Here is a 25786-nt window from a genome sequence, read left to right on the forward strand (position 1 = left end):
GAATGGGCAGAAAATCGGCAAATGTAATTCAATTCGGAAAAGTGTGAGGTAATGCATTTGGGAGGGCAAACAAAGTAAAGGAATACTCCGTAAACGGGAAGGTATTGCGAGGGATTGAGGAAGTGGGAGACATTGGAGAGCATGTCCACAGGGCTTTGAAGGTGGCAGGACAGCTGGACAAGGTGGTCAAGGAGGCATATGGAATGTTTTCCTTTATTGGGTGAGGTACTGCATATAAAAGCATGGATGTAATGTTGGAACTGTGTAAAACACTGGTTAAACTGGAGTTTTGTGTACAGTTCTGGTCAGCATATTACGGGAAGGACATAATTGCTCTGGAGAGAGGGCAGAGGATATTTGCAAGAATGTTGCCGGGCCAGATAATTGCAGCTATGAGGAGAGATTGGATAGCCTGCCGTTTTCCTTAGAACACAGAAGGCTAAGGGAATGACCTAATTGAGGCTTATGGAATTATGAGGGACCTAGACAGGGCAGACAGGAAAGACTTGTTTCCCCTAGTTGAAGGGTTAATTATCTGGGGGCATGGATTTCAGGTGATTGGTAAAAGGATTAGAGGGGACATGAGGTAAAGCTTTTTTACCCACAGGCTGGCAAGCGTCTGGAATTCACTGCCTGAATTGGTGGTTGATGCGGAAACACTGAAGTTATTTAAAAGGCACCCGGACCTGTGTCTGAAATGCTGGAACCTGTAAGGCCACGATCCTGGTGCTGGAAAATGGGATTAAAACGAGCGGCTAGTTTCTTTTCTTCTCTCTTTTAGTGGCCGACGTAGACACAATGGGCTGAATGGACTCTTTCTGTGCCGTGGCTTTTCTATGGTTTGATAGTTCTTGAAAAAAAGATTGGGTTTGGATTCCCAATCTTTGCATTGAGTGATTCAATCATACTGAGTAATCATCTAACACATCCTGCGGGATTTTCAGTCAGCCGGATCCTCCGCTTCGCCGGAGGCGCACCCACGCCCGCGGGATTCCTGACGGCGTGGGGTGGCCACAATGGGAAACCCCATAGGCCGGCTGCGGGAACGGAGAATCCCGCTGCCGGCGGGGGGGGCGTGCCGGAAAACGGGGCTGGCGGGATGGGGAATCCCGCCCATTACTCAGCTGATGATGTACCTGGGCCTGGTTCAGTTCAATGATTTGACTTTCTTCTTTTTTCTAGAGATTTATTTACAAGGTTCCTTTAAGAAACTGGTCAGTATCTCCCCAAATGACAGGTAAAATGTTTATTCTGTGCAGTGTACCCAGTTTGATCTCACCGTTACGGGGCGGTCGTAGAAACTAGTTTTATTAGGGAGAAATAGCAGATGTTGGCTGCCATTTAAAAAAAATAAATTTAGAGTCCCCAATTCATTTTTTTTCCAATTAAGGGGCAATTTAGCGTGGCCAATCCACCTAATCTGCACATCTTTGGGTTGTGGTGGCGAAACTCACGCAAACACGGGGAGAATGTGCAAACTCCACACGGACAGTGACCCAGAGCCGGGATTCGAACCTGGGATCTCGGCGCTCTGAGACAGCAGTGCTATCCACTGCACCACCGTGCTGCCCTGGCTGTCATTTTTAATATATTCTTGGGATGTAGGCACCACTAACAAGGTCCATCGTTTGAGAAGTTGGCAATGGAACCTTCTTTCTGAATGAATTGAATCCTTGAGGTGACATTTCCCTGACCAAGTGGTTTGGGAAACAGGGTTTGGCCCAACAGCAATGAAGGAATGGTGGTGACATATGTCAATGCTCGGATGGCTTTTGACTTCCAGGGCTTTGGGGTGGTGGTGGGTGGGTGCGGGAGCCGGGGTGGAGCTTGCAGATTGTGACGTTCTCATGCACTTGCGGACCTGGTTCTTCTGTGTGGTAGAGGTGACGGGTATCGGACGGTGCTGTTGAAGCACGGAGCCTTGGCAAGTTGCTACGTGGTATGGATTGGATAGTGCACTGGTGTAGATGGTGCACACAGCAGCCACTGTATGCCAGTTGTGGAGGGGGTGACTGTTCAAGCCATTGGTGTGGCACTATTCGACAGTAAATGGCAGAACCTTAAGAGTATTGACAGGCAGAGGGATCTGGGTGTACAGGTCCATAGTTCACTGAAAGTGGAGAAGGTAGGTGGAGAAGGTAGTCAAGAAGGCATACGGCATGCTTGCCTTCATTGGCCGGGGCATTGAGTATAAAAATTGTCAAATCATGTTGCAGCTGTATAGAACCTTAGTTAGGCCACATTTGGAATTCAATTCTGGTCACCACACTACCAGAAGGATGTGGAGGCTTTGGAGAGGGTGCAGAAGAGATTTACCAGGATGTTGCCTGGTATGGAGGGCATTAGCTATGAGGAGCGGTTGAATAAACTCGTTTTTTTCTCACTGGAATGAAGGAGGCTGAGGGGTGACCTGATAGAGGTCTGCAGGATTATGAGGGATTTATCATGGCCAATCCACCTAACCTGCACATCGTTGGACTTTGGGAGGAAACCGGGGCAGCCGGAGGAAACCCACGCAGACACGGGGAGAACGTGCAGACTCCGCACAGACAGTGACCCAAGCCGGGAATCGAACCTGGTACCCTGGAGCTGTGAAGCAATTGTGCTAACCACTATGCTACCGTGCTGCCCTGTGCTGTACTTTTCTTTGTTCTTTGTTCTTATTAGTACCTGTATCGGAATAACATATCCAATTGGGTGAGGAAGAGTGTGAACCTGTTAGAATTCAAAGTTAACAAAGTTTGCATTTATCACCTTTCATAACCTTGTCCGAAAACACTATCGTTTTTTAAAATAAATTTAGAGGACCCAATTATTTTTACCAATTAAGGGGCAATTTAGCGTGGCCAATCCACCTACCCTGCACATCTTTGGGTTGTGGAGGTGAAACCCCCGCAAACACGGGGAGAATGTGCAAACTCCTCACGGACAGTGACCCAGGGCCGGGATTCGAACCCGGATCCTCATCGCCATAGGCAGCAATGCTAACCACTGTGCCACCGTGTTGCCCGTCAAAACGCTATCGTTGATCAGCTTTCCGTGGTGTGGTACTGATAGCTGACATAACCCTCTTACTAAGCCCACACCTGGAAAAGGTTGAGGGGAGGTGAACACTCTGGGTTAATAACAAAGTAGCAATGAATAATATGCAGTTTACAAGGGTGACAATTAACCCTCGCCATATCATTGGGGGCGAGAGTACGCCCACCTCTGCCATCCCTGCCCTTCTCTTGAAGTGAAAGATTCATTCTTTTGAAGTACTGGCAGTTTCCTGTTCTTGGATTTTAACCCATTTGTTCTGCTTCCTCCATCTTAGCCTATTTGATGCAGTTTACTCCTTGATTCAGAATAAAATCCATCGGCTACCAGTCATCGACCCTGTGTCCGGGAACGTGCTCTACATCCTGACTCACAAACGCATCCTGAAATATTTCCACCTCTTTGTAAGTTTCTCCTCTGCGTTCGTAAATCAGTATGGGATCAGTGAAAGCCTATTCTTTTTGTTCAAAGATGGGAAGAAATTGTCCATGAGGCTGAGAAGGTTAAGGGGAGATTTTAATGAGATGTTCAAGATTGTGAAGAGTCAGCAGGGGGGCGCAGTGGGTTAGCCTTGCTGCCTCACAGCACCGGGGTCCCAGGTTCGATCCCGGCTCTGGGTCACTGTCTGTGTGGAGTTTGCACATTCTCCCTGTGTTTGCGTGGGTTTCGCCCCCAAAACCCAAAAGATGTGCAGGCTAGGTGGGTTGGCCGTGGTAATTTGGCCCTCAATTGGAAAAAAACGAATTGGGTACTCAAACAAAAAATTGTGAAGAGTTTTGATAGAGGACGTAAGAAGCAACAGTTTTCGTTGGTAAGCAGAGGGTGCAGACTTTTTCCTTCTTTCACGGGATGTGGGGGGGTCGCTGGCAAGGCCAGTATTTGTTGCCCTTCCTTAATTGCCCCATGAATTAAGTGGTTTGCTGTGGGTCTGAATTCACATGTCGGCTTAACCAGGTGAGGTTTGAGGATTTCTCTCTCTAAAGGGCATTAGTAAACCAGCTGAGTCTTTACGACGATAGCTTTGCGGCCGCCATTACTGAGACCCGCCTTATATTCCCGATTTATTAACAGAATTCAAAGTCCTCCAGTTGCCACGGTGGAATTTGAACCCTTGTTCCCCAGTCAGTAGACTGGGTTTCTGGTTACTGAGGCCATTAGCAGCATCACCATCTTGTCTATGAATGACTCAGAAAAATAACCAGAGGGCAGATGAGGAAAGTATTTTCCGACAGCGAGTTGTGATTTAGACGTGCTTTCTGAAAGGACGGGGGAAGCAGATTCAAATGGGAGTTGGATAAATTACGTGAAAAGTAGAGATTTTGTAGAGATATTGAGAAAGAAGAGCTGTGTAGGACTAATTAAATATCTCTTTCAAAGAGCTTTCACAGGCATGGTGGGTTCAATGACTTTGTCTATACTGGACAACTCCGTGGTTCACTAAAATTGGAGGAGGAATAAGAACATTGACCTTGCAGCTGGGGCCATTTGGTCCATCAACCCTACTTCACCATTCAACAAGCTTACCTTCCACCTCAGCTCCACCATCCTGCCCGATCCCCACATCTTCTTGGTGTCTAAATGTCCATCCATCTTTGTTTTTACCACACTCCGTGATTGAGGATCGACAGCTCTCCGAGGTAGAGAATTCCAACCACCCCCATCCTCACCTCCGGCCTAAACGGTCAACTAATTAATCTAATGTGACTCGTGTTGTAAATTCCCCTGCCAGGGGAAACATTTTCTCACATCTAATCTATCAAGAATTTAAGAGTTTAAATGAGATCACCTCTCATTCTGCTAAACTCCAGTGAATATAGGCCCAATCTACTCAATCTCTCCCCATTGGACAATTTCCTCATCTGACAAAGCATGGTGAACATTTTGTTACACCCCTTCTGGGGCAAATATATCCATAAGACTCTCGGGGGTGGGGGGGATTGACAGGGTAGATACAGAGAGGATTTTTCCCCTTCTGGGAGAGTCTAGGACCAGAGGATATCATCTCAGAGTGAGGGGTCACTCATTTAAGACAGAGAGGAGGAGGAATTTCTTCTCTCAGAGGGTAATGAATCTGTGGAATTCGTTACTGCAGAGAGCTGTAGAGGCTGGGTCGTTAAGAATATTCAGAGCTGAGATGGACAGATTTTAATCAGGGAATGAAGGGTTATGGGGATAAGGCGGGAAAGTAGAGTTGAAGATTTCAGATCAGATCAACCATGATCTCGTTGAATGGTGGAGCAGATTTGATGGGCCGAACGGCTTCTGTTTTTGAATGGCTTTTGGTCTTCTGGTCTACGATAAGAAGTGAGAGCAGAACAAATTTCTCTCTGAGAAACATAAAGGGAGAATGGAACAGTCAACACGGGATGGTGGGTGAACAGGAATTGGTGCAAGTTAGGATATAGGTATCTGAATTTCAGAACAGCTCCAGCTTATAGACATAGACATTGAATTTACAGTGCAGAAGGAGGCCATTCGGCCCATCGAGTCTGCACCGGCTCTTGGAAAGAGCGCCCTACCCAAGGTTAACACCTCCACCCTATCCCCGTAACCCAGTAACCCCACCCAACACTAAGGGCAATTTTGGACACTAAGGGCAATTTATCACGGCCAATCCACCTAACCTGCACATCTTTGGACTGTGGGAGGAAACCGGAGCACCCGGAGGAAACCCACGCACACACGGGGAGGATGGAGATAGGGTAGATAGAAACTAGCTTATATCATCTTAAATGCAGAGATTAGATCACCCCTCAATCTGTTAAACCTTGACTGAGGTTCATTAACTCAGACCAGGAATTGGAAATGAATCTTTCAGGGACTGTGTCGACGCAGTCCATTACATTTGATCTCATTTTAAGTTTATTTTTAAATCTTTTTTCATTCATTCACGGGATGTGGGTGGTGCTGGTTTGGCCAGCAGCCATTGTCCAGAAGGTGGTGGTGAGCCAACTTTTTGAACCAGATGGTGTAGGTACATCCACAGTGCTGTTAGGGAGGGAGTTCCAGGATTTTGACCCAGTGACAGTGAAGGAACGGCCGATACATTTCCAAGTCAGGATGATGAGTGGCTAGGAGAGGAACTTCCAAGTGGTGGTGTTCCCAGGTATCTGCTGCCCTTGTCCCTTCTAGATAGGTAGCGGTTGTGGGTTGGGAAGGTGCTGCCTTTTCGTTCTGACAATACCCATTTGGTTGACCGCCCTGCGTTTCCCTTTGCCCCCAGGCCTCGAAGCTCCCCAAGCCGAGCTTCATGAAGAAGACTCTTCAGGAGCTTGGAATTGGAACGTACAAAGATGTGGCTCTGATAGAGGAGACATCATCGGTTTACGAAGCACTCGGGGTCTTTGTGGCAAGAAGGGTGTCTGCTCTCCCCGTGGTTAACAATCTGGGTAAGTGATAGGGTGGCATTGGATGGGACCATGGGGGTTTGAGAGATGAATGAATGTTGGCCTTGGCACGACAGACATAGTAAAGAGAGCAGAATTGGACTTACGGAACTGATATAGCTGAGCTGTTGAATTTGGAGGGAATTTAACCTGCAGAGGTGCATGCAGTGCTTTGCAACCATTCACTCGCAAAAGGCAATGAGTGCTGGAGAGCCAATTAAAGTTTTCATGACTGAGATTTTAAGGTTTTCATTGACACTGGAGGGGGTGCAGAGGAGATTCACTCAGTTGATTCCGGAGTTGAGAGGATTGCCTTATGAGGAGAGACTGAGTAGACTGGGACTATACTCATTGGAATTTAGAAGAATGAGGGGGGAATCTTATAGAAACAAGGAGGTTGTTTCCACTGGCGGGTGAAACTAGGAATAGCGGGCATAGCCTCAAAATAAAGGGGGATTTAGGACTGAGTTGAGGAGGAACGTCTTCACCCAAAGGGTTGTGAATCTGTGGAATTCCCGGCCCAGTGAAGCGGTTGAGGCTCCCTCGTTGAATGTTTTGAAGGCAAAGGTAGATAGATTTTTGAACAGTAAAGGAATAAAAGGTTATGGTGTTCGGGCGGGTAAGTGGAGCTGAGTCCAGAAAAAGATCAGCCATGATCTGATTGAATGGCGGAGCAGGCTCGAGGGGCCAGATGGCCTACTCCTGCTCCTAGTTCTTATGTTCTTATGTTGAGTGTGACGCCGATTCTCGGGTCCCGGTGAATCAGCTGACCGGCGCCGGGCCCGATTTCGGCTTGAAAGTTGATTCTCCGCCCCCGCGCCCTGCGAAAGCGATTGTGGTGCGGGGCTGAGAGGATCCAGCCCACTGTATCTCCTTACCTTGATTCGCACTATTACGCCACAGGGATAGTGAACACCTGGATACACCTGTCTGCATGTACCTGCTCTCATTCGCTTCTAGTAAAGTGATCACAATCTGATTTACCTTTCCTTTTATTCCAGGTAAAGTCGTGAATCTCTATTCCCGATTCGATGCTATAGTAAGTATTGTATTTTGGAGATGCCAACACAGAGGTGGAACCATATACGGTGCATCGAAGTTGGGTGGGAGCCAGGGAAAGGGGAACATCAGGAATGGGTCAAACTCGTTGGAAAGTTCCAAGCCCACAGTAATTGGAGGTGTGGGGTGGGGGGGGGGGGGGGGGGGGCGTAACTCTGCTCAGGGGCTGCCTCCCTCACCAGGAACCCAAAATGAAACTTTCCACTCTCCAGGGAGCTTCGACTGAGCTTTTTAGAAAGAAACCGCAGAAAGAGGCCTTTCGGCCATTCGAGTTTGCACCTATCCTCCCAACCTCGGCCCGCTCTCCCACCCTATCCCAGTAACCCCGTGCATTGTTCACGACCAATCCACCTAACCTGCACATCTTTGGACTGTGGGAGGAAACCGGAGCACCCGGAGGAAACCCACGCAGACACGGGGAGGACGTGCAGACTCCGCACAGACAGTGACCCAAGCCGGGAAGCGAACCTGGGACACTGGTGCTGTGAGACAGCAGTGCTAACCATGGGTGGAACTGTGGCTAGCCCTGCTGCCTTACGGCACCGAGGACCTGGGTTCGATCCCAGTCCCGGGTTACTGTCCGGGTGGAGTTTGCACATTCTCCCCGTGACTGCGCGGGTCTCACCCCCACAACTCAAAAAGATGTGCAGGACAGGTGGATTGGCCACGCTAAATTGCCCCTTCATTGGAAAATAAAGAATTGGTTACTCTAAATTTATTTTTAAAAAAGCATTGCTGCCTCACAGCATTGTTATTGTATTTGATGGATACAACAACAATAACCTGCATTTAAATATCGACTTTAACAAGTCAAATGCCTCAAGGTGCCTCACAGGAGTGATTATCGAACAAAATCTGATACTGATGCACATATATTGACAGGAGGATAGGTGACTAAGTGCCTGGACAAAGAGGTATGTTTTAATGAGCATTTTAAAAGGGAGAGGAGGAGGTGGAGAAGTTTTAGGCAGGCTTAAGGCTTAAGCAACTGCAGGCATGGTGTCCAATGATGAAGGGATGGCAATTGAGGATGTGGAAGCGGACATAGTTTGGAGGAGGGCAGAGATCTCAGAGGATGGCAGGGCTGGAGGAAGGATTTGAGACCAAGGTTGAGAATTTATAGGCCAAAGACTTTGGGCGGGACTCTCTAATCCCGCGGCAGATTGTTCACGCCGTCGTAAATGCCGTCGCGTTTTACGACGGCGTGGGGGCAGAATTAGTCCTGGCAGCAGCCCGTTCACGCCGTCGTAAAATGCGCTCCAGCTGCTGATCCCGACGCGAACTGTGCGTCGCGGGATCCGCACATGCGCAGTGGCCTCCTTCAACGCGCCGGCCCCGACGCAACATGCCGCAGGACTCCAGGGCCCGGCGCGTAGGAAAGGAGGCCCCCAGCTAGAGAGGCCGGTCCACCGATCGGTGGGTCCCAATCGCAGGCCAGGCCACATCGGAGGCCCCCCCACCCCCCCCGGGATCGGACCCCTCCTCCCCACAGGCCGCCACCCGACCCTTCAGCACTGAGGTCCTGCCAGCTCAGAGCGTGTTAGAACGCCGCCGCGGGACACGTTTTTTTTAACGGCCGCTCGGCCCAATCGGGCTGGAGAATCGGGGGGGGGGGGGGGGGGGGGGGGCTGGGCCGGAGAATCCCCGCGACCGCGCCAACCACACCGCCGCCAATGGCGCTGATTCTCCGCTCTGCGAAGAACCGCGTGCCGGCGTCGGGGCGCCGTGTCCCGGTCGCGAGGATTCTCCGGCCCAGCCCAGAGCTGGGAGAATCCCACCCATAATCTTATCTTTTAGCTGGAGTTGGCAAAGTGACCTGGGGCGGGATTCTCCGCGAACCGGCGGGGCTGTCCACACCGGCGCCGAGGAGTGGCGTGAACCACTCCGGCGTCGGGCTGCCCCGAAGGTGTGGAATCCTTCAGGGGCTAGGCCAGCGCCACGCCAACCGGCGCGGAAGGGCCTCCGCTGGCCGGCGCGATTTGACGCATGCGCGGGAGCACCAGCGAGTGCTGGCATCATCCCAGCGCATGCGCAGGGGGGTTCTTCTCCGCACTGGCCATCACGGAGGTTGACAGTAGCTGGCACGGAGGGATAGAGTCCCCCCACGGCACAGGCCCGCCCGCGGATCGGTGGTCCCCGATCGTGGGCCAGGCCACCGTGGGGGCACCCCCTGGGGTCAGATCTCCCTGTGCCCCCCCCTCCGAGGACTCTGCAGGCCGCCCGTGGAGCCAGGTCCTGCCTGTAAGGACTTGTTGTGATTTACGCCGGTGAGACCGGCCGAAAACGGGCGTCCACTTGGCCCATTGCGGGCCAGTGAATCACCAGGGGGGACTGCCAACGGCCCCCGACCGGTGCGGCGATTCCCAACCCTGAAACCCCGGCGCCGGAGAATTCGGCAGCCGGGGGGGTCGGGAGTCACACCACCCCCGCCGATTCTCCAGCCGGTGGTGGGGTTGGAGAATCCCACCCCTGATGTACAAGTTAGGGTACCAGGGAGAGGATTCAGTGCAAACATTTTCACAGCTTCCATAGCTCAGGTGATAGCCCTCAAACCGCATGGGTCAGGAAGTGGTAGGGAAATTACTGGAGAGAATTCTTCGAGACAGGATCTACTCCCATTTGGAAGCAAGTGGACGTATTACCGAGAGGCAGCATGGTTTTGTGAAGGGGAGGTCGTGTCTCACTAATTTGATAGAGTTTTTTGAGGAGATCACAAAGATGATTGATGCAGGTAGGGCAGTGGATGTTGTCTATATGGACTTCAGTAAGGCCTTTGACAAGATCCCTCATGGCAGGCTGGTACAAATGGTGAAGTCACATGGGATCAGGGGTGAGCTGGCAAGATGGATACAGAACTGGCTAGGTCATAGAAGGCAGAGAGTAGCAATGGAAGGGTGCTTATCTGAATGGAGAGCTGTGACTAGTGGTGTTCCGCAGGGATCAGTGCTGGGACCTTTGCTGTTCGTAGTAAATATAAATGATTTGGAGGAAAATGTAACTGGTCTGATTAGTAAGTTTGCGGACGACACAAAGGTTGGTGGGATTGCGGGTAGTGATGAGGACTGTCAGAGGATACAGCAGGATTTAGATTGTTTGGCAGATGGAGTTTAATCCAGACAAATGTGCGGTCATGCATTTTGGAGGTCTAATACAGTTGGGGAGTATACAGTGATTGGTAGAACCCTCAAGTACTGACAGTCAGAGAGATCTAGGTGTACAGGTCCACAGGTCACTGAAAGGGGCAACACAGGTGGAGAAGGTAGTCAAGAAGGCAGACGGCATGCTTGCCTTCATTGGCCAGGGCATTGAGTATAAAAATTGGCAAGTCATGTTGCAGCTGTATAGAACCTTAGTTAGCCCACACTTGGATTATAGTGTTCAATTCTGGTCGCCACACTACCGGAAGGATGTGGAGGCTTTAGAGAGGTTGCAGAAGAGATTTACCAGGATGTTGCCTGGTATGGAGGGCATTAGCTATGAGGAGCGGTTGAATAAACTCGGTTTGTTCTCACTGGAATGACGGAGGTTGAGGGGCGACCTGATAGAGGTCTACAAAATTATGAGGGGCATAGACAGAGTGGATATTCAGAGACTTTTCCCCAGGGTAGAGGTGTCAATTACTTGGGGGGGCATAGGTTTAAGTGCAAGGGGCAAGGTTTAGAGGAGATGGATGAGGCAAGTTGTTTACACAGAGGGTAGTGGGTGCCTGGAACTCGCTGCCAGAGGAGGTTTCCTCCCACAAGTCCCGAAAGACGTGCAGTTTAGGTGGATTGGCCATGCTAAATTGCCCCTTGGTGTCCTAAAGGTAAAGTGGGGTTACGGGGATAGGGTGGAGACATGGGCTTAAGTAGGGTGCTCTTTCCAAGGGCCGGTGCAGTCTCGATGGACCAAATGGCCTCCTTCTGCACTGTAAATTCTGTGATTTCCAGATCAATCAACCTATGATTTCTTCAAAAGGTAGTGGAGGCAGAATCTTTGAATATTCTTAAGGCAATGGGAAGCAAGGGGGTGAAAGGTCATTGGGTGAGGCGGATGGTTACAATCAGATCAGCCATGATAGTATTGAATGGCGGAGAACGCTGGAGGGGCCGGGTGGCCTCTACTCCTGCTCCTAATTTGCATGTCCGTATGTTACCAATGACTTAAAATCTCTGACTGATAAGCTGAAATATAATTGGCCATCATGGGGAGACAGCTACGGGAAGGCAGATGGTTGGAGCTTGGCGATTAAACATGATGATTAGAGGTGAGCGAAACATGCTAACCTATGGACAAACGCTCCACTCTGTTTCTCCAGAATCTTGCCGCACAGCAAGCCTACAACAATCTGGATGTCAGCATCATGGATTCTCTCCAGCAGCGATGGCATTGTTTTGAAAATGTCCTCAAGTGTTACGCACATGAAACACTGGAAGTCATTATTGAGCGTCTTGTAGAACATGAGGTAAGGAATTGCCAAAGTCAACCACTTGGGACCTCTCCCCCTTACAAGCACAGGTAAATGCCCTTCATTGTAAATATTTCACTTCCTGCTGTCACACGGGGGAAGGGAGGGGCAACTGGAGGGGGTGCAGCAGTAAACTGGAATTTAGTCAAAGGGTTTTATGCACAATCAATGGACACGAAACATAGATAAAGTCCGAACGATAGGCTTTAATATGCAAGAAGTGACCCGGTACAGAAGAATGGCTGACTGCCGAAGAACTCTTATACCCCGCCTTGTAGGCGGAGCTACCTTCCTCAGCCAATCGGCTGAGAGGCACATGACATACCTGGGCCAATGGGCAGCGAGTCCTCTGCACCAATGGCAGCTCACACTCCCAGGTACTGTAATACCCCTAGTCATACTACCACAGGGTTCCCATGGCCTTTTATCAAATAGTCACTGGATTCTACTCAGAAGATTTGGTGGTGGGGGGGTGGAGATTGGGGCCAGTTATATATGGAATAGTAGTTACCTTGGATTGAGTTACAGACTGGATTCTAATTGGATGGTTTGAATCTTCCAAACCTTGATTGATTGATTTCATTGATTTGATTTATTGTCACGTGTACCGAGGTACAGTGAAAAGTATTGTTCTGCATACAGTCCAGACAGATCATTCCATACATGAAACAAAAAAGGACATACGATAAATACACAATGTAAATACAGAGACACAGACATCAGGTAAAGCATACGGATGGTAGTACTACTTAGTAGAGAAGATGCGCAAAGAGATCAGTTCAGTTCTGGTTCAGCACACTGGGCTAAATCGCTGGCTTTGAAAGCAGACCAAGGCAGGCCAGCAGCACGGTTCAATTCCCGTACCAGCCTCCCCGAACTGGCGCCGGAATGTGGCGACTAGGGGCTTTTCACAGTAACTTCATTTGAAGCCTACTTGTGGCAATAAGCGATTTTCATTTCATTTTCATAAGAGGGCCATTCAGCCTTAACCATTTTGTTTTTGTGCACTGTACGGCCACTGGGGCCCCTTCCATCTTTATCAAGGGGAGTACTAACCTTCTCTCCTTTCGTACAACACTAGAGGGCCACTCAGGAGTCTGGTAACAGCGGGGAAGAAGCTGTTTTTGAATCTGTTAGTGCGTGTTCTCAGACTTTTGTATCTCCTGCTCGATGGAAGAGGTTGGAAGAGAGAATAACCTGGTTGGGAGAGGTCTTTGATTATGCAGCCCCCTTTCCCAAGGCAGCGGGAGGTGTAGATGGAGTTGATTGATGGGAGGCGGGTTCGCGTGATGGACTAGGCTATGTTCACGATTCTCTGTATTTTCTTATAGTCTTGGGCCAATCCGTTGCCATCTGTAAAAGTTGGTAAGGGTTAAACCCATTTGGTTCACTAATGCCCTTTAGGGAGAAAAATCTGCCGTCCTTATCCGCAGCAATGTGGTTGACTCTTAAATGCCCTCAGGGATGGGCAATAAATGCCGGCCCAAGTTTTGGGCCCCACATCTCAGGAAGGACATACTGGCACTGGAGCGTGTCCAGCGGAGATTCACACGGATGATCCCTGGAATGGCGGGTCTAACATATGATGAACGGCTGAGGATCCTGGGATTGTATTCATTGGAGTTTAGAAGGTTAAGGGGAGATCTAATAGAAACTTACAAGATAATACATGGCTTAGAAAGGGTGGACGCAAAGAAACTGTTTCCGTTAGGCGAGGAGACGAGGACCCGTGGGCACAGCCTTAGAATTAGAGGGGGTAAATTCAGAACAGAAATGCGGAGACATTTCTTCAGCCAGAGAGTGGTGGGCCTGTGGAATTCATTGCCGCGGAGTGCAGTGGAGGCCGGGGCGCTAAATGGCTTCAAGGCAGAGATAGATAAATTCTTGATGTCGCGAGGAATTAAGGGCTACGGGGAGAATGCTGGTAGGTGGAGTTGAAATGCCCATCAGCCATGATTGAATGGCGGAGTGGACTCGATGGGCCGAATGGCCTTACTTCCACTCCTATGTCTTATGGTCTTATGGTCTTAATGTGGACATGCCGAATTGCCTTAGTTTCCTGAGGAAGTATAGGCGTTGTTGTGCTTTCTTAGTCGTAGCGCGACGTGGGTGGACCAAGACAGATTTTTGGTGATGTGCACAGCTAGGAATTTGAAGCTGTCAACCATCTCCAATGGCCCCGTTGATGCCGACAGGGGTGTGTACGATACTTTCGTTCCTGAAGTCAATGACCAGTTCTTTAGTTTTGCTGATGTTGACGGAGAGATTGTTGACATTAGACCGCATTTAACCTGACGCTTAATTAAGGGTTTGGATAATTACATCACTTAAAGTTGTAGCTGTGCTCCTGAGAATCATGACTTTAAGTTAAGTTACTTTAAATGAATCATAGCTTCCATAGAATCAGTTATTCAAAGAATCAATGTTTAAGCCTGGAGTTAGGATCCTTTGGACATTTTGCAACTGGTAAAAGTCAATGTACAAGTTCAAATACTGCATGCACAGAACATGTTGTCCTAGTGGAAAAACTTGCAAAGTAAAATACATCACTAAATATGACAGAAATACAATTCTGTAGACAATATTTAAGAAAGTACACTCGCCGACAGTGCTTTTAGATTGGCTCCATCTTGTGGCAGAAGCTGGTCAGTGCAGGTCGTAACTGAAATCCCAGGATTACTTGCGTTGATCAACATCAGACACTAGATGGAGACCAGGACTTCAGTGCAAATTCAGAACCAGAAACAGGAGCAACTGAAGAACAGACGCTGGAGAGTAAGGTAGAAGCAGGGGGTGGAACACAAAGCCGGTGTCTTTCTCCCCGTGTCTGCGTGGGTTTCCTCCGCGTGCTCCAGTTTCCTCCCACAGTCCAAAGATGTGCAGGTTAGGTGGATTGGCCATGCTAAATTGCCCCTTGGTGTCCACAAGGTTAGGTGGGGGTTACTGGGTTACGGGGATGGGGTGGAGGTGTGGGCTTAGGCAGGGCGCTCTTTCCAAGGGCTGGTGCAGACTCGATGGGCCGAATGGCCTCCTTCTGCACTGTAAATTCTATGATTCTATATTAACACAACTTTATGAATGACATTAAAGTGAAACAATGTTTAACGGAGACTTACTGTATATAGAATTTCTAAAAATTTTTCGAGTACCTAATTTTTTTAAAATTAAGGGGCAATTTAGCTTGGCCAACCCACCTACCCTGCACATCTTTGAGTTGTAGGGGTGAGACCCACGCAGACATGGGGAGAATATGCAAACTCCACATGGACAGTGACCCGGGGCCGAGATCGAAACCGGGTCCTCACGCCTTGAGGCAGCAGTGCTAACCACTGTGCCACCGTGCTGCCCTTATTGTATAAAGAATTACAGATAGAATCATAGACTTTACAGTGCAGAAGGAGGCCATTCGGCCCATTGAGTCTGCACCGGCCCTTGGAAAGAGCACCCTACTAAAGCCGACACGTCCAAGCTATCCCGGGAACCCAGTAACCCCACCTTTTTGGACACTAAGGGGCAATTTAGCACGGCGATTCCACCTAACCTGCACATCTTTGGACTGTGGGAGGAAACCGGAGCACCCGGAGGAAACCCACGCAGACATGGGGAGAACGTGCAAACTCCGCACAGGTCCGAGTGTGAGTTCCAGACTGCAATCTAATCGAGGGGTTCAGGGGATTATATATAGAATAACAGATGTTAATAAAAATAATCTTTATTACATTAACACTGCAATAAAGTTATTGTGAAAATCCCTTAGTCGCCACATTCCGGAGCCTGTTCAGGTACACAGAGGGAGAATTCAGAATGTCCAATTCACCTAACAGCACGTCTTTCGGGACTTGGAAGTGAGTTATAGACTGGAATCTAATCAAGGGGATCGGGGTGGTTTATATATAGAGTAACAGATACACGGGAGTGAGTTACAGACTGGAATCTATTGGAGGGGTTCAGGGTGCTTTATATATAGAATAACAGATACCCGAGAGTGAGTTACAGACTGGAATCTAATCGAGGGGTTCAGGATGGTTTATATATAGAGTAACAGATACCCGGGAGTGAGTTACAGACTGGAATCTAATATAGGAGTTTGGGGTGGTTTATATCTAGAATAACAGGTACCTGGGAGTGAGTTACAGACGGGAATCTAATCGAGAGGTTCGGGGTGGTTTATATATAGAATAACAGATACCCGAGAGTGAGTTACAGACTGGAATCTAATTGAGGGGTTCGGGGGGGTTTATATATAGAATAACAGATACCCGGAGTGAGTTACAGACTGGAATCTAATCGAGGGGTTCGGGGTGGTTTATATATAGAATAACAGATACCCTGGAGTGAGTTACAGACTGGAATCTAATCGATGGGATTGGGGGGGTTTATATATAGAATAACAGATACCCGGGAGTGAGTTACAGACTGGAATCTAATCGAGGGGATCGGGGGGGTTTATATATAGAATAACAGATACCTGGGAGTGAGTTACAGACTGGAATCTAATCGAGGGATTTAGACTCGAAAAGTTAGCTCTTTTCTCTCTCTACAGATGCTGCCAGACCTGCTGAGATTTTCCAGCATTTTCTCTTTTGGTTTCTGTAATCATGAGGCAGGGTTGGAGGCCAATCAGCCCATCATGCCGATGCCAGCTCTTTGTAGAGCTATACAGTTAGTCACACTCACCTGATTTTATCTCAGAGCCTTTCCCTGCAAGGATGTATCTCATTTTCTTCTGAAGTTTACCATGGAATCTGCTTCCACCATCCTTTTGGGATTGGCATTCCAAATCATAGCAATCTGATGTGTAATAAAATGTGCTGTCATCTCATGTCTGTTTTTTTAACCAATCACCCTCGATGTGAGCTCCCTATTTACTCACCTTCCTGCCAGTGGAAACAGTTCCATCAAAACCCCTCGTAAAATTGGACTGAATTTCCAATTGAATTTCCACTTAACCTTCTCTGCTCAATCCCAGCTTCTCCAGCCTTTCCAAGGAACTGAAGTCCCTCATCCCTGATACCATTCGTAGAAGTCAAAGAATTTACAGTGGAGAAGGAGGCCACTCGGCCCATCGAGTCTGCACCTCCTTTGGAAAGAGCACCCTACTTAAGCCAACGTCTCCACCCTATCCCAGTAACACTACCTAATCTTTTGGACACTAAGGGGCAATTTAGCGTGACCAATCCACCTGACCTGCAGCATGGTAGCACAGTGGTTAGTGCAGTTGCTTCACAGCTCCAGGGTCCCAGGTTCGATTCCCAGCTTGGGTCACTGTCTGTGCGGAGTCTGCACGTTCTCTCCGTGTCTGTGTGGGTTTCCTCCGGGTGCTCCGGTTTCCTCCCACAGGCCAAAGATGTGCAGGTTAGGTGGATTGGCCATGGTCAATTGTCCTTAGTGCCCTAAAAGGTTAAGTGAGGGTTACTGGGTTATGGGTTGGAGTGGGCTTAAGTGGGGCCCTCTTTCCAAGGGCCGGTGCAGACTCAATAGGCCATATGGCCTCCTTCTGCACTGTAAAGTATATGATTCTATGATCTTTGGACTGTGGGAGAAAATCGGAGCACCCGGAGGAAACCCACGCAGACACGGGGAGAACGTGCAGACTCCGCACAGACAGTGTCCCAAGCCGGGAATTGAACCTGGGTCCCTGGTACACCTCTTCTGTATTCTCTCCAAATATTTGACATCCTTCCTTTTTTAAAATAAATTTAGAGGACCCAATTATTTTTTTTCCAGTTAAGGGGCAATTTAGCGTGGCCAATCCACCTAGCTTGCACATCTTTGGGTTGTGGGGGTGAAACCCACGCAGAATGGGGAGAATGTGCGAACTGCACACGGACAGTGACCCAGGACCGGGATTCGAATCTGGGTCCTCAGCGCCGTAGAATTAGAATTAGAATTAACAGTGCAGAAGGAGGCCATTCGGCCCTGCAAGTCTGCACCGGCTCCTGGAAAGAGCACCCTACCCAAGGTCAACACCTCCACCCTATCCCCATAACCCAGTAACCCCACCCAACACTAAGGGCAATTTTGGACACTAAGGGAAATTTATCATGTCCAATCCACCTAACTTGCACATCTTTGGACTGTGGGAGCACCCGGAGGAAACCCACGCACACACGGGGAGGATGTGCAGACTCCGCACAGACAGTGACGCAAGCCAGAATCGAACCTGGGACGCTGGAACTGTGAAGCAATTGGGCTATCCACAATGCTACCGTGCTGCCCCGAAGTCTCAGTGCTAACCACTGCACCGCATGCTTCCCCTTGACATCCTTCCCAAAGTGTGGTGCCCACTGCTGAGAGCTAACCAGCGGTTTATAAAGGATTACTTTGTTAATGGTCCTCCTTTGTTTGGCCATGTCTGAAGCCTGGTCATACCAAGGTGCCTTCAAACTACGGATACCTGGTTAAGATGGATTGTCAGCGGGCCTCTTCCTGGTCCGCCTACCTCACCCCGCTGTTGTCTCTTTCCTCAGGTTCATCGGTTGGTATTGGTAGATGAGGAGGATATTGTGCAAGGAATTGTCTCACTATCTGACATGCTCCAAGCATTGGTACTGTCTCCAGCAGGTATAAATGCTCTTGTCTCCTGAACACTCACGAGTCCCCTCTCTTCTGTATCATTCTAGAGTGATTCAGGTAGGTAGTGAGCTGCCTGTCTAATGGGCTTGATCTAGACTGCACTCGAGTGATGGGGAGGAATCAGCCCTCGTCTACAGCAGGCCCAACATACAATGTAGTTCGCATCCATACACACCCAATTTCCAATGATCAACTCCTGTCCCAAAATTGTACGGACTCTTGCAAAGAGTAGGGATCCGCACTACATTTTATTTTGACCTGATTGCACATTGTGTAAATTAAGAGCTTGGTCGTTTTTTTTGGCTTTGGCCTTAGCTTATTGCACACTGCCTATGGTTAACCCAATGCACCTTGATGTGATTGATACCTGTCGTCATTTTGGGGACGCGGAGGCCACTTTGGGCCCAGGTGGCTTTCTGTATGTCTGTCACGGGTCTCAGCGCTCCTGTGCAAGACCCTAAGCATTCCCCCGACACTTGAGCAGACCAGGAGGTTTTTCCCACCAGCAGATGTTGCCCCATTCCCCTGGACATTTGAAAGCCCTTCAACACCCTTCACGGAAGTCATTTAATCTTTTAGAAGAGACATAAAATGGGGCAAAGCAGGGCAAATGAGGAAAAAGAAGGCTGGGAAATGGATCTCTGAGCACTGTCCAGTCCAGATAATCCCATGAAACATGAGCACGTTAATGGGTCTGCTTGCACAATGAGTGTAGAAACAGTAATGGTGAAGTGATCTGGGTGTTTTGTTTCATGGCGGTTATCGAGCGAGCTCTCCCCTCTTATTCCCGGGTTGCTGTCCATCTTCAACGCCCCCAATAAATTCACAGATGTGACTTCACTTATTGTTTGAGAAATGACACATTGGGAAATACCACTTTGCATGTGCACAATCCAGAGAATTGAATCCCTCCAATGCCATTCGGCCCATTGAATCTGCGCCGACCCTCCGAAAGAGCATCCTACCTCGGCCCACTCTCCCCGCCCTATCCCCGTAGCCCCACCTGACCTGCACATCTTTGGACTGTGGGAGGAAACCGGAGCACCCGGAGGAAACCCACGCAGACACGAGAAGAAAGTGCAAACCCCACACAGACAGTCATCCAAGGCTGGAATTGAACCCGGGTCCCCGGCGCTGTGAGGCAGCAGTGCTAACCACTGTGCCTCCATACCATAATGGAAAGGACACTAAGACTTCTGATTAAGGGTGCCAATTCTGATTGGCTCGTTCGCCTGGAGGCATCGTCACATGGTTCTGCCCCACCTCCAAACTCCTGCCATTGGTCAGGCGCACAGAATATCTCCCTCCAACAGCCAATTGGAAAGTGAACTCGCAATTCCCCTGTACCCGATTGGACGCTTCACTGCCTTTCCCATTTTCATTATGTTTGCCACAAGAAACAAAAGTGTTCAAAGAAAACATTAAAAAAATACAATTTTTTTTTTGATTTTTTTACTCCAACAATTCTTCGACCAGACTTGTCTTGGAGATTAAACTTTAATTCCTAGAAACTCCAGGACAATCTGAAGGGTTGGCAGCCCTAACTCTGGTCCAAACTTTCCAACTGTGCAATTCACAATATACACACTTCCGACCTCACCCACGCCATCTCCTGGGAGAGGCAAAAGAAAACCGGGAAACGACTACTTCGGGAGATAACCCTGCATCTTGAGCAACATTTCCAGGTGCCTACCTCTGAGCCAAGGTGACCTTTTACCCCAGCTTGAAACGTAATCGGCTTGACAGAACCCAATGATCAACAGTGTCCCTGACCACAGGCTTACTATTCTCTGGGAAATGAACCACCTCCTGATATCTAACATAGATCAGGTTGTATACACTTAAAACATCCTCCCTAACCTACTTAGATGAAACAAGCTGTCTGTATGAACACCACCCTTTTTCCAAAGGTTCTTTCCTGGGGTACAGGCTGGGCCAAAATGTATTGCTTGAACATAGAGGCCATTTAAGAATCAGGAGTCACGTGGCTGGGTAAGGGCATTGGTGAACCAGATGGTTTTTTAATGAGAATAGTTTCCTGGTTATCATTAGTCTTTTAATTCCAGATTTTAAAAAATTGAGTTCAGATTTCACCAACTGCCCTGGTGGGATTTGAACTCAGGTAATACCCTGGGTCCCTGGTCCAATGACAATGCCACTATGCTAACATCTCCCCTTTATCATCTTACAAACTTTGATCTGATTAACTCCAGGTCTGCGCTTCCTGAAGAGCAGAATCCCGGCCCTTTGAGCCAGCTTATGTTATGGGCCAGGGTTTAGAGAACCCCAAAGTGTATCATTGAGTTCACCTGACCCACAACTTTGACTAGATTGTGGTTATGGGGAGCACGCGGTTCTACTCTACAGGTGTGATGCAACAGAAATCTACAGTACTTTTAAATTAAAACACTTTATTTACGAAACCAGTTAATACTTTATAAACCCAGAGTAAACATCTTAACAACTATATTCACCAATAAATCCCCCAAAGAATACAGTACTCTCTAAGTAACTCTTAATCTTTCCTTGCAACATTCATAAGATAAAATGAACCCTCTTTACAGAAAGACATCAGGTTTAACTTCACTACTGAGAACAGTTACCACTTTGAAATCACCAAATGAACAGTCATAAGCTTGCAGAGATTCATACACATCTTGCTGTGGCTGCAGCTTCTCCAAATCTAAAACGAAACTAAACACACCCTGTAGCAAAAAGCTTAAAGCGAAAGCAAAAGTTGACAGACCGCCCAGCTCCACCCACACTCTAATAAACACCCATTTCTTAAAGGCACATCCTCTACAGCTATTTTTATAAACACCCATTTCTTAAAGGTACTCTCACATGACACTTAATAACCAAGATGCTTCAAACTCGGCATTAGTTGAAAGACTATCCCCGACATGCTTTCCAAAGCTCCAATATCGGCCACTGTGTGAAGAGGCCAAAACTAAACGCAGTGTTCTAACTGAGGTCTGACCAAGATTTTGTACAAGGACAAGATAATATACAGTCAATATTGCTATAAATACACCCCCGAACTCTATTCACTTGAGCTACCGCTTCATATCATTAAACCTTTACAGGTCCTGGCAGTAGAGGTCCCAGACCTCTTTCTCACGCAACTGAGTCTAGGAATTTTCTCTGAACATAACATAAGAACTAGGAACAGGAGTCAACAATTCAGCCCCTCGAAACCCCCTCCGCCATTCAATATGATCATGGCTGATCACCTCTCGCCCTCAACTCCACTATCCCTGCCCGTTCTCCATCACCCTTCAACCCATTACTAATTTAAAATTTGCCTAACTCTTCCTTAAATTTACTCAAAGTCCCGGCATCCACCGCTCTCTGGGGTAGTAGTAAATTCTGCAGATTCACGATCCTTGCGAGAAGGAGTTTCTCCTCGTCTCTGTTTTAAATCCCCTTATCCTAAAACTGTGACCTCTCTTTCTAGATTGCCTCACAAGAGGAAACATCTGCTTAATGTCTACTTTGTCAATGCCGTTTATCATCTTATATACCTTGGGGCTGGTTTAGCTCACTGGGCTAAATCGCTGGCTTTTAAAGCAGACCAAGCAGGCCAGCAGCACGGTTCGATTCCCGTACCAGCCTCCCCGGACAGGCGCCGGAATGTGGCGACTAGGGGCTTTTCACAGTAACTTCATTGAAGCCTACTCGTGACAATAAGCGATTTTCATTTTTCACTTTTCATACCTGAATTAGACGTCCTCTCATTCTTGTTCTAAACTCGAGCGAGTATAGGTCTAAACTGCTCAATCCCGCCATGTATGCAGCACTGTCGCTATCCAAAGGTTAACGCTGCACTTTTCTCATTCAAAATTATTTGTCATTCGAGAACGCAATCCCCAAGTCCTTTGAGATCTAGTTGAGCACCATCCATGGTGCTGACACCTGCACATATCTTTGTATCATCTGCAAACATGCAATTCATACCCCCAATACCGACATCCAGATTTCTAGGTTATTTCTGTCTTGTCTTGTTTAGAAATGATTGGTTGGGGTTGGGGTGGGTGGAAGTTTGGGGGGGGGGGGGGGGGGGGTTGCGGAGGGAGGCAGCAGAACATGGGGTGCTGCAGGGAAGTACGGAGTGTTCCATTAATATTAGGACACAATTATGCCTTCCACCATTATTACCTACCCTTCCCTCCTTACCTTCCTTAACTAGGTACTGGGAAAACCTGCTTATATACTATTGTATCTGCTGCAATGTAAATGGAATGCAATGATAAACAGACTGCTAATCTACTAATGCAGCATCACGTCTTGGCTACCAACCTCTGTCTGCTTGAGTGCGATTTACATGCATGGAGATTGATTTGAGAAATTGCCCCCAATTGTAAGTATAGAGCGGGTGCCCTTTGTAAGACGGTGTTTATTTATATTTCATTGTCGCTCGGTTGCACAGAACTTGAGCTTTTCACCTTGCGCTCATCAGGAATGTTGCAAGGGCACCGAATTTCAAAGGGAGCAACACTTCATACTGCAAGAGAAAAGGCTGCTCGTTGGATGGCAAGTCAACTCGGATTGGCTGTGGCATTGCCATGGCCAATTCACCAGGGAACAGAAAGCAGAATGTGTTAGTGGCAGAAGAAGGCTCAGCACTCTGTGAAAGCCAAACATAGGAAGTAGATTTAGAACTGAGTTTAGGAGGAACTTCTTCACCCAAAGGGTTGTGAATCTATGGAATTCCTTGCCCAGTGAAGCAGTTGAGGCTCCTTCATTACATGTTTTTAAGGTAAAGATAGATAGTTTTTTGAAGAATAAAGGGATTAAGGGTTATGGTGTTCGGGCCGGAAAGTGGAGCTGAGTCCACAAAAGATCAGCCATGATCTCATTGAATGGCGGAGCAGGCTCGAGGGGCCAGATGGCCTACTCCTGCTCCTAGTTCTTATGAGTCTTATGAGTCTTATAAGAACAAGTTACAGACTGGCCCTGTGGACGGAGGGGGTTAGGAAGAAGGTCAAAATGGAGGACAGAGTATTTCTACTACTCTCTCACCTTTAGCTTTTCTAATCTACTTCATAAGAAAGTAAAAGGAACATAATTAAAATGGTATTGATGAGAACATTAAGTGTCCAGAGTTTGCCTGAACAATTTATGTTAATATCCTATCGTGCTCAACATTTTATTTTGAATGTGTTCATTCTTATTGAACTGATTAACCCTCAACATTGTCAAGATGACCCCTAAGAAACCTGGCGCTCAAGCATGTGCCGTGACTGGATCCCTGCCTTAGTTTAAGAACCAGTTGGAGTGATAGATTGACCCCAATTTACAACGGCCATTGTAGGAAAGCTTCAAGAGGGTTCAAAGAGTTCCCCTTATAGAACAGTACAGCACAGAACAGGCCCTTCGGCCCTCGATGTTGTGCCGAGCAATGATCACCCTACTCAAACCCACCCTATACCCGTAACCCAACAACCCCCCCCTCCCCTTAACCTTACTTTTTAGGACACTACGGGCAATTTAGCATGGCCAATCCACCTAACCCGCACATCTTTGGACTGTGGGAGGAAACCGGAGCACCCGGAGGAAACCCACGCACACACGGGGAGGACGTGCAGACTCCACACAGACAGTGACCCAGCTGGGAATCGAACCTGGGACCCTGGAGCTGTGAAGCATTTATGCTAACCACCATGCTACCGTGCTGCCCCCTTCGAAGGAGAGTGATCCCTCAATGGCTGTCACTCAACGTCCTGTCACTCAAGCCGGATCTCTCACTTGTTTTACTTTCACACTCTCTCAAAATTAACCTTCCTCCAATACAAGCTCACTCTGCAACATAGACTGTAGAATAGACTCCATCAATGTCCGCTACCAGCTTTGTAAAAAAGAGCAAAGAAATCGCGCTCTCCTCCATTCCATCGATGGAGCAGTGCACCAAGAAGGAACTTGCATTCTTATACAACAATTATAACTTGCCTTCCCATAATCTCTTACCACATACTTACATACCCTAAAATTGCTTTAATTAATAAAATTAATTTAATTAATCACTTATTGTTATTGACAAACATATCAGCCAACTTTACATAATGCTGCCATGTGCCGTGACTGGATCCCTTGTATCTAAGCAGGTGGTGAAATAGCGAGCAATCTTCCACGTGCATTATTTGATGTCTAGTCTATTCCTCTCTCTGCATGTGTGAATGCCATTGATGTTACCTTGCAAAGCGCCTGCCCATTGAAGGGTTTTTGCCACGGCCTGGCTGGGTTACAAAGCATCGTGCTCATGTTGGCAGCCAAAGTCAACAATAGACGCATGATCCAACACGGGAGATCCAAGTATTAACATTTCTTTTGGATTGGTTCTGTAGGTGTTAATGCCAGCTTCCATACCTGAGCGTCAATGGGCTACCAGGGAAAGAGCAGACCCCGGGTTTGTGGAATGTAAATGGACCTCAAGAGAAGAAGGAAATGAATCAATGAAGTAGGTCCTTCTCATGGCTTAGCGTCCTACTCGCAGACTCCAATTTCAAAATCCCAACGGGAAGGATGCTCCACATAAGAATCCGTTGATTTAATTCCTATGTTTTTGAGCTCACTAATTAATGCTTTATTCCGATCTGTGCTATTTTAGTAACTTTGGGTTAATGACTTTATTAATGAAAATGAAGGTGAAAGTAAGGTGGACGAGGAAAGATGTACGAAGGAAGCAAGAGCCTTTGGAAGTGGAGTGCGGTTTATAAAAAATGTTTAATTCTTGAATGCCGTGTTTGAGTCTGTGCTGTTGTATTTAATTCCAGCCAAGTGCGGCCACAAACCTTATACACCAAAGCTGTGGGTCAAATTGAGGCACTGATTTTCACTGTCATGTAACCGAGGGAGACACAATCATCAAGCCACAATGCGTGGACTGATTTTGTGATGTTCCTTTTTAAAAAAAATAAATTTAGATTACCCAATTTTTTTTTTCCAATTTAGGGCAATTTATGGCAAAACCACCTACCCTGCACATCTTTTTTGGGTTGTGGGGTTGAGACCCACGCAGACACGGGGAAAATGCGCAAACTCCACGTGGACAGTGACCCAGGGCCGGGATTGAACCCGGGTCCTCGGCGGCGTGAGGCAGCAGTGCTAACCACTGCGCCGCCCACGCCTCCCCTTTGTGATGTTTCACTCCGTAAATAAACGTAAGACTGAGTAACGATTGGCTCCAGTACTATCCGTCACAACTGGTTCTCAGCAATAGAATACGGTGGGAGGAGAATGGTTGCCGGTAGGTAAAGGATGGTACAGGAGCCGATCTTTA

At 47.9% G+C, this 25786-nt stretch overlaps 1 protein-coding gene and 1 non-coding gene across 4 annotated transcripts in view; one reads left to right on the forward strand and one right to left on the reverse strand.

The window, feature by feature from the left end:
- LOC119962174 (5'-AMP-activated protein kinase subunit gamma-1-like) overlaps positions 1-25242 on the forward strand; it is a 66670-nt gene extending 41428 nt beyond the window's left edge. The window contains exons 7-13 of one of the 3 annotated variants that reach the window (XM_038790122.1): positions 1183-1237; positions 3317-3443; positions 6263-6428; positions 7427-7464; positions 11782-11928; positions 18402-18564; positions 24852-25242. In XM_038790122.1, coding sequence (XP_038646050.1) covers positions 1183-1237; positions 3317-3443; positions 6263-6428; positions 7427-7464; positions 11782-11928; positions 18402-18518 — 650 coding nt within the window. In that variant the 3' untranslated portion in view covers positions 18519-18564; positions 24852-25242. The remainder of the gene's footprint in view (positions 1-1182; positions 1238-3316; positions 3444-6262; positions 6429-7426; positions 7465-11781; positions 11929-18401; positions 18565-24851) is intronic. The other 2 variants (XM_038790121.1, XM_038790123.1) reach the window with 2 other exon arrangements.
- LOC119962520 lies at positions 12887-13009 on the reverse strand. The gene has a single exon (XR_005459897.1). It is a non-coding gene; the product is annotated as a U6atac minor spliceosomal RNA (small nuclear RNA).
- Positions 25243-25786: the final 544 nt, after the last annotated feature.

The sequence above is a fragment of the Scyliorhinus canicula genome, chromosome 2 (genome assembly GCF_902713615.1).
Source record: "Scyliorhinus canicula chromosome 2, sScyCan1.1, whole genome shotgun sequence".
Classification (NCBI taxonomy): domain Eukaryota; kingdom Metazoa; phylum Chordata; class Chondrichthyes; order Carcharhiniformes; family Scyliorhinidae; genus Scyliorhinus; species Scyliorhinus canicula.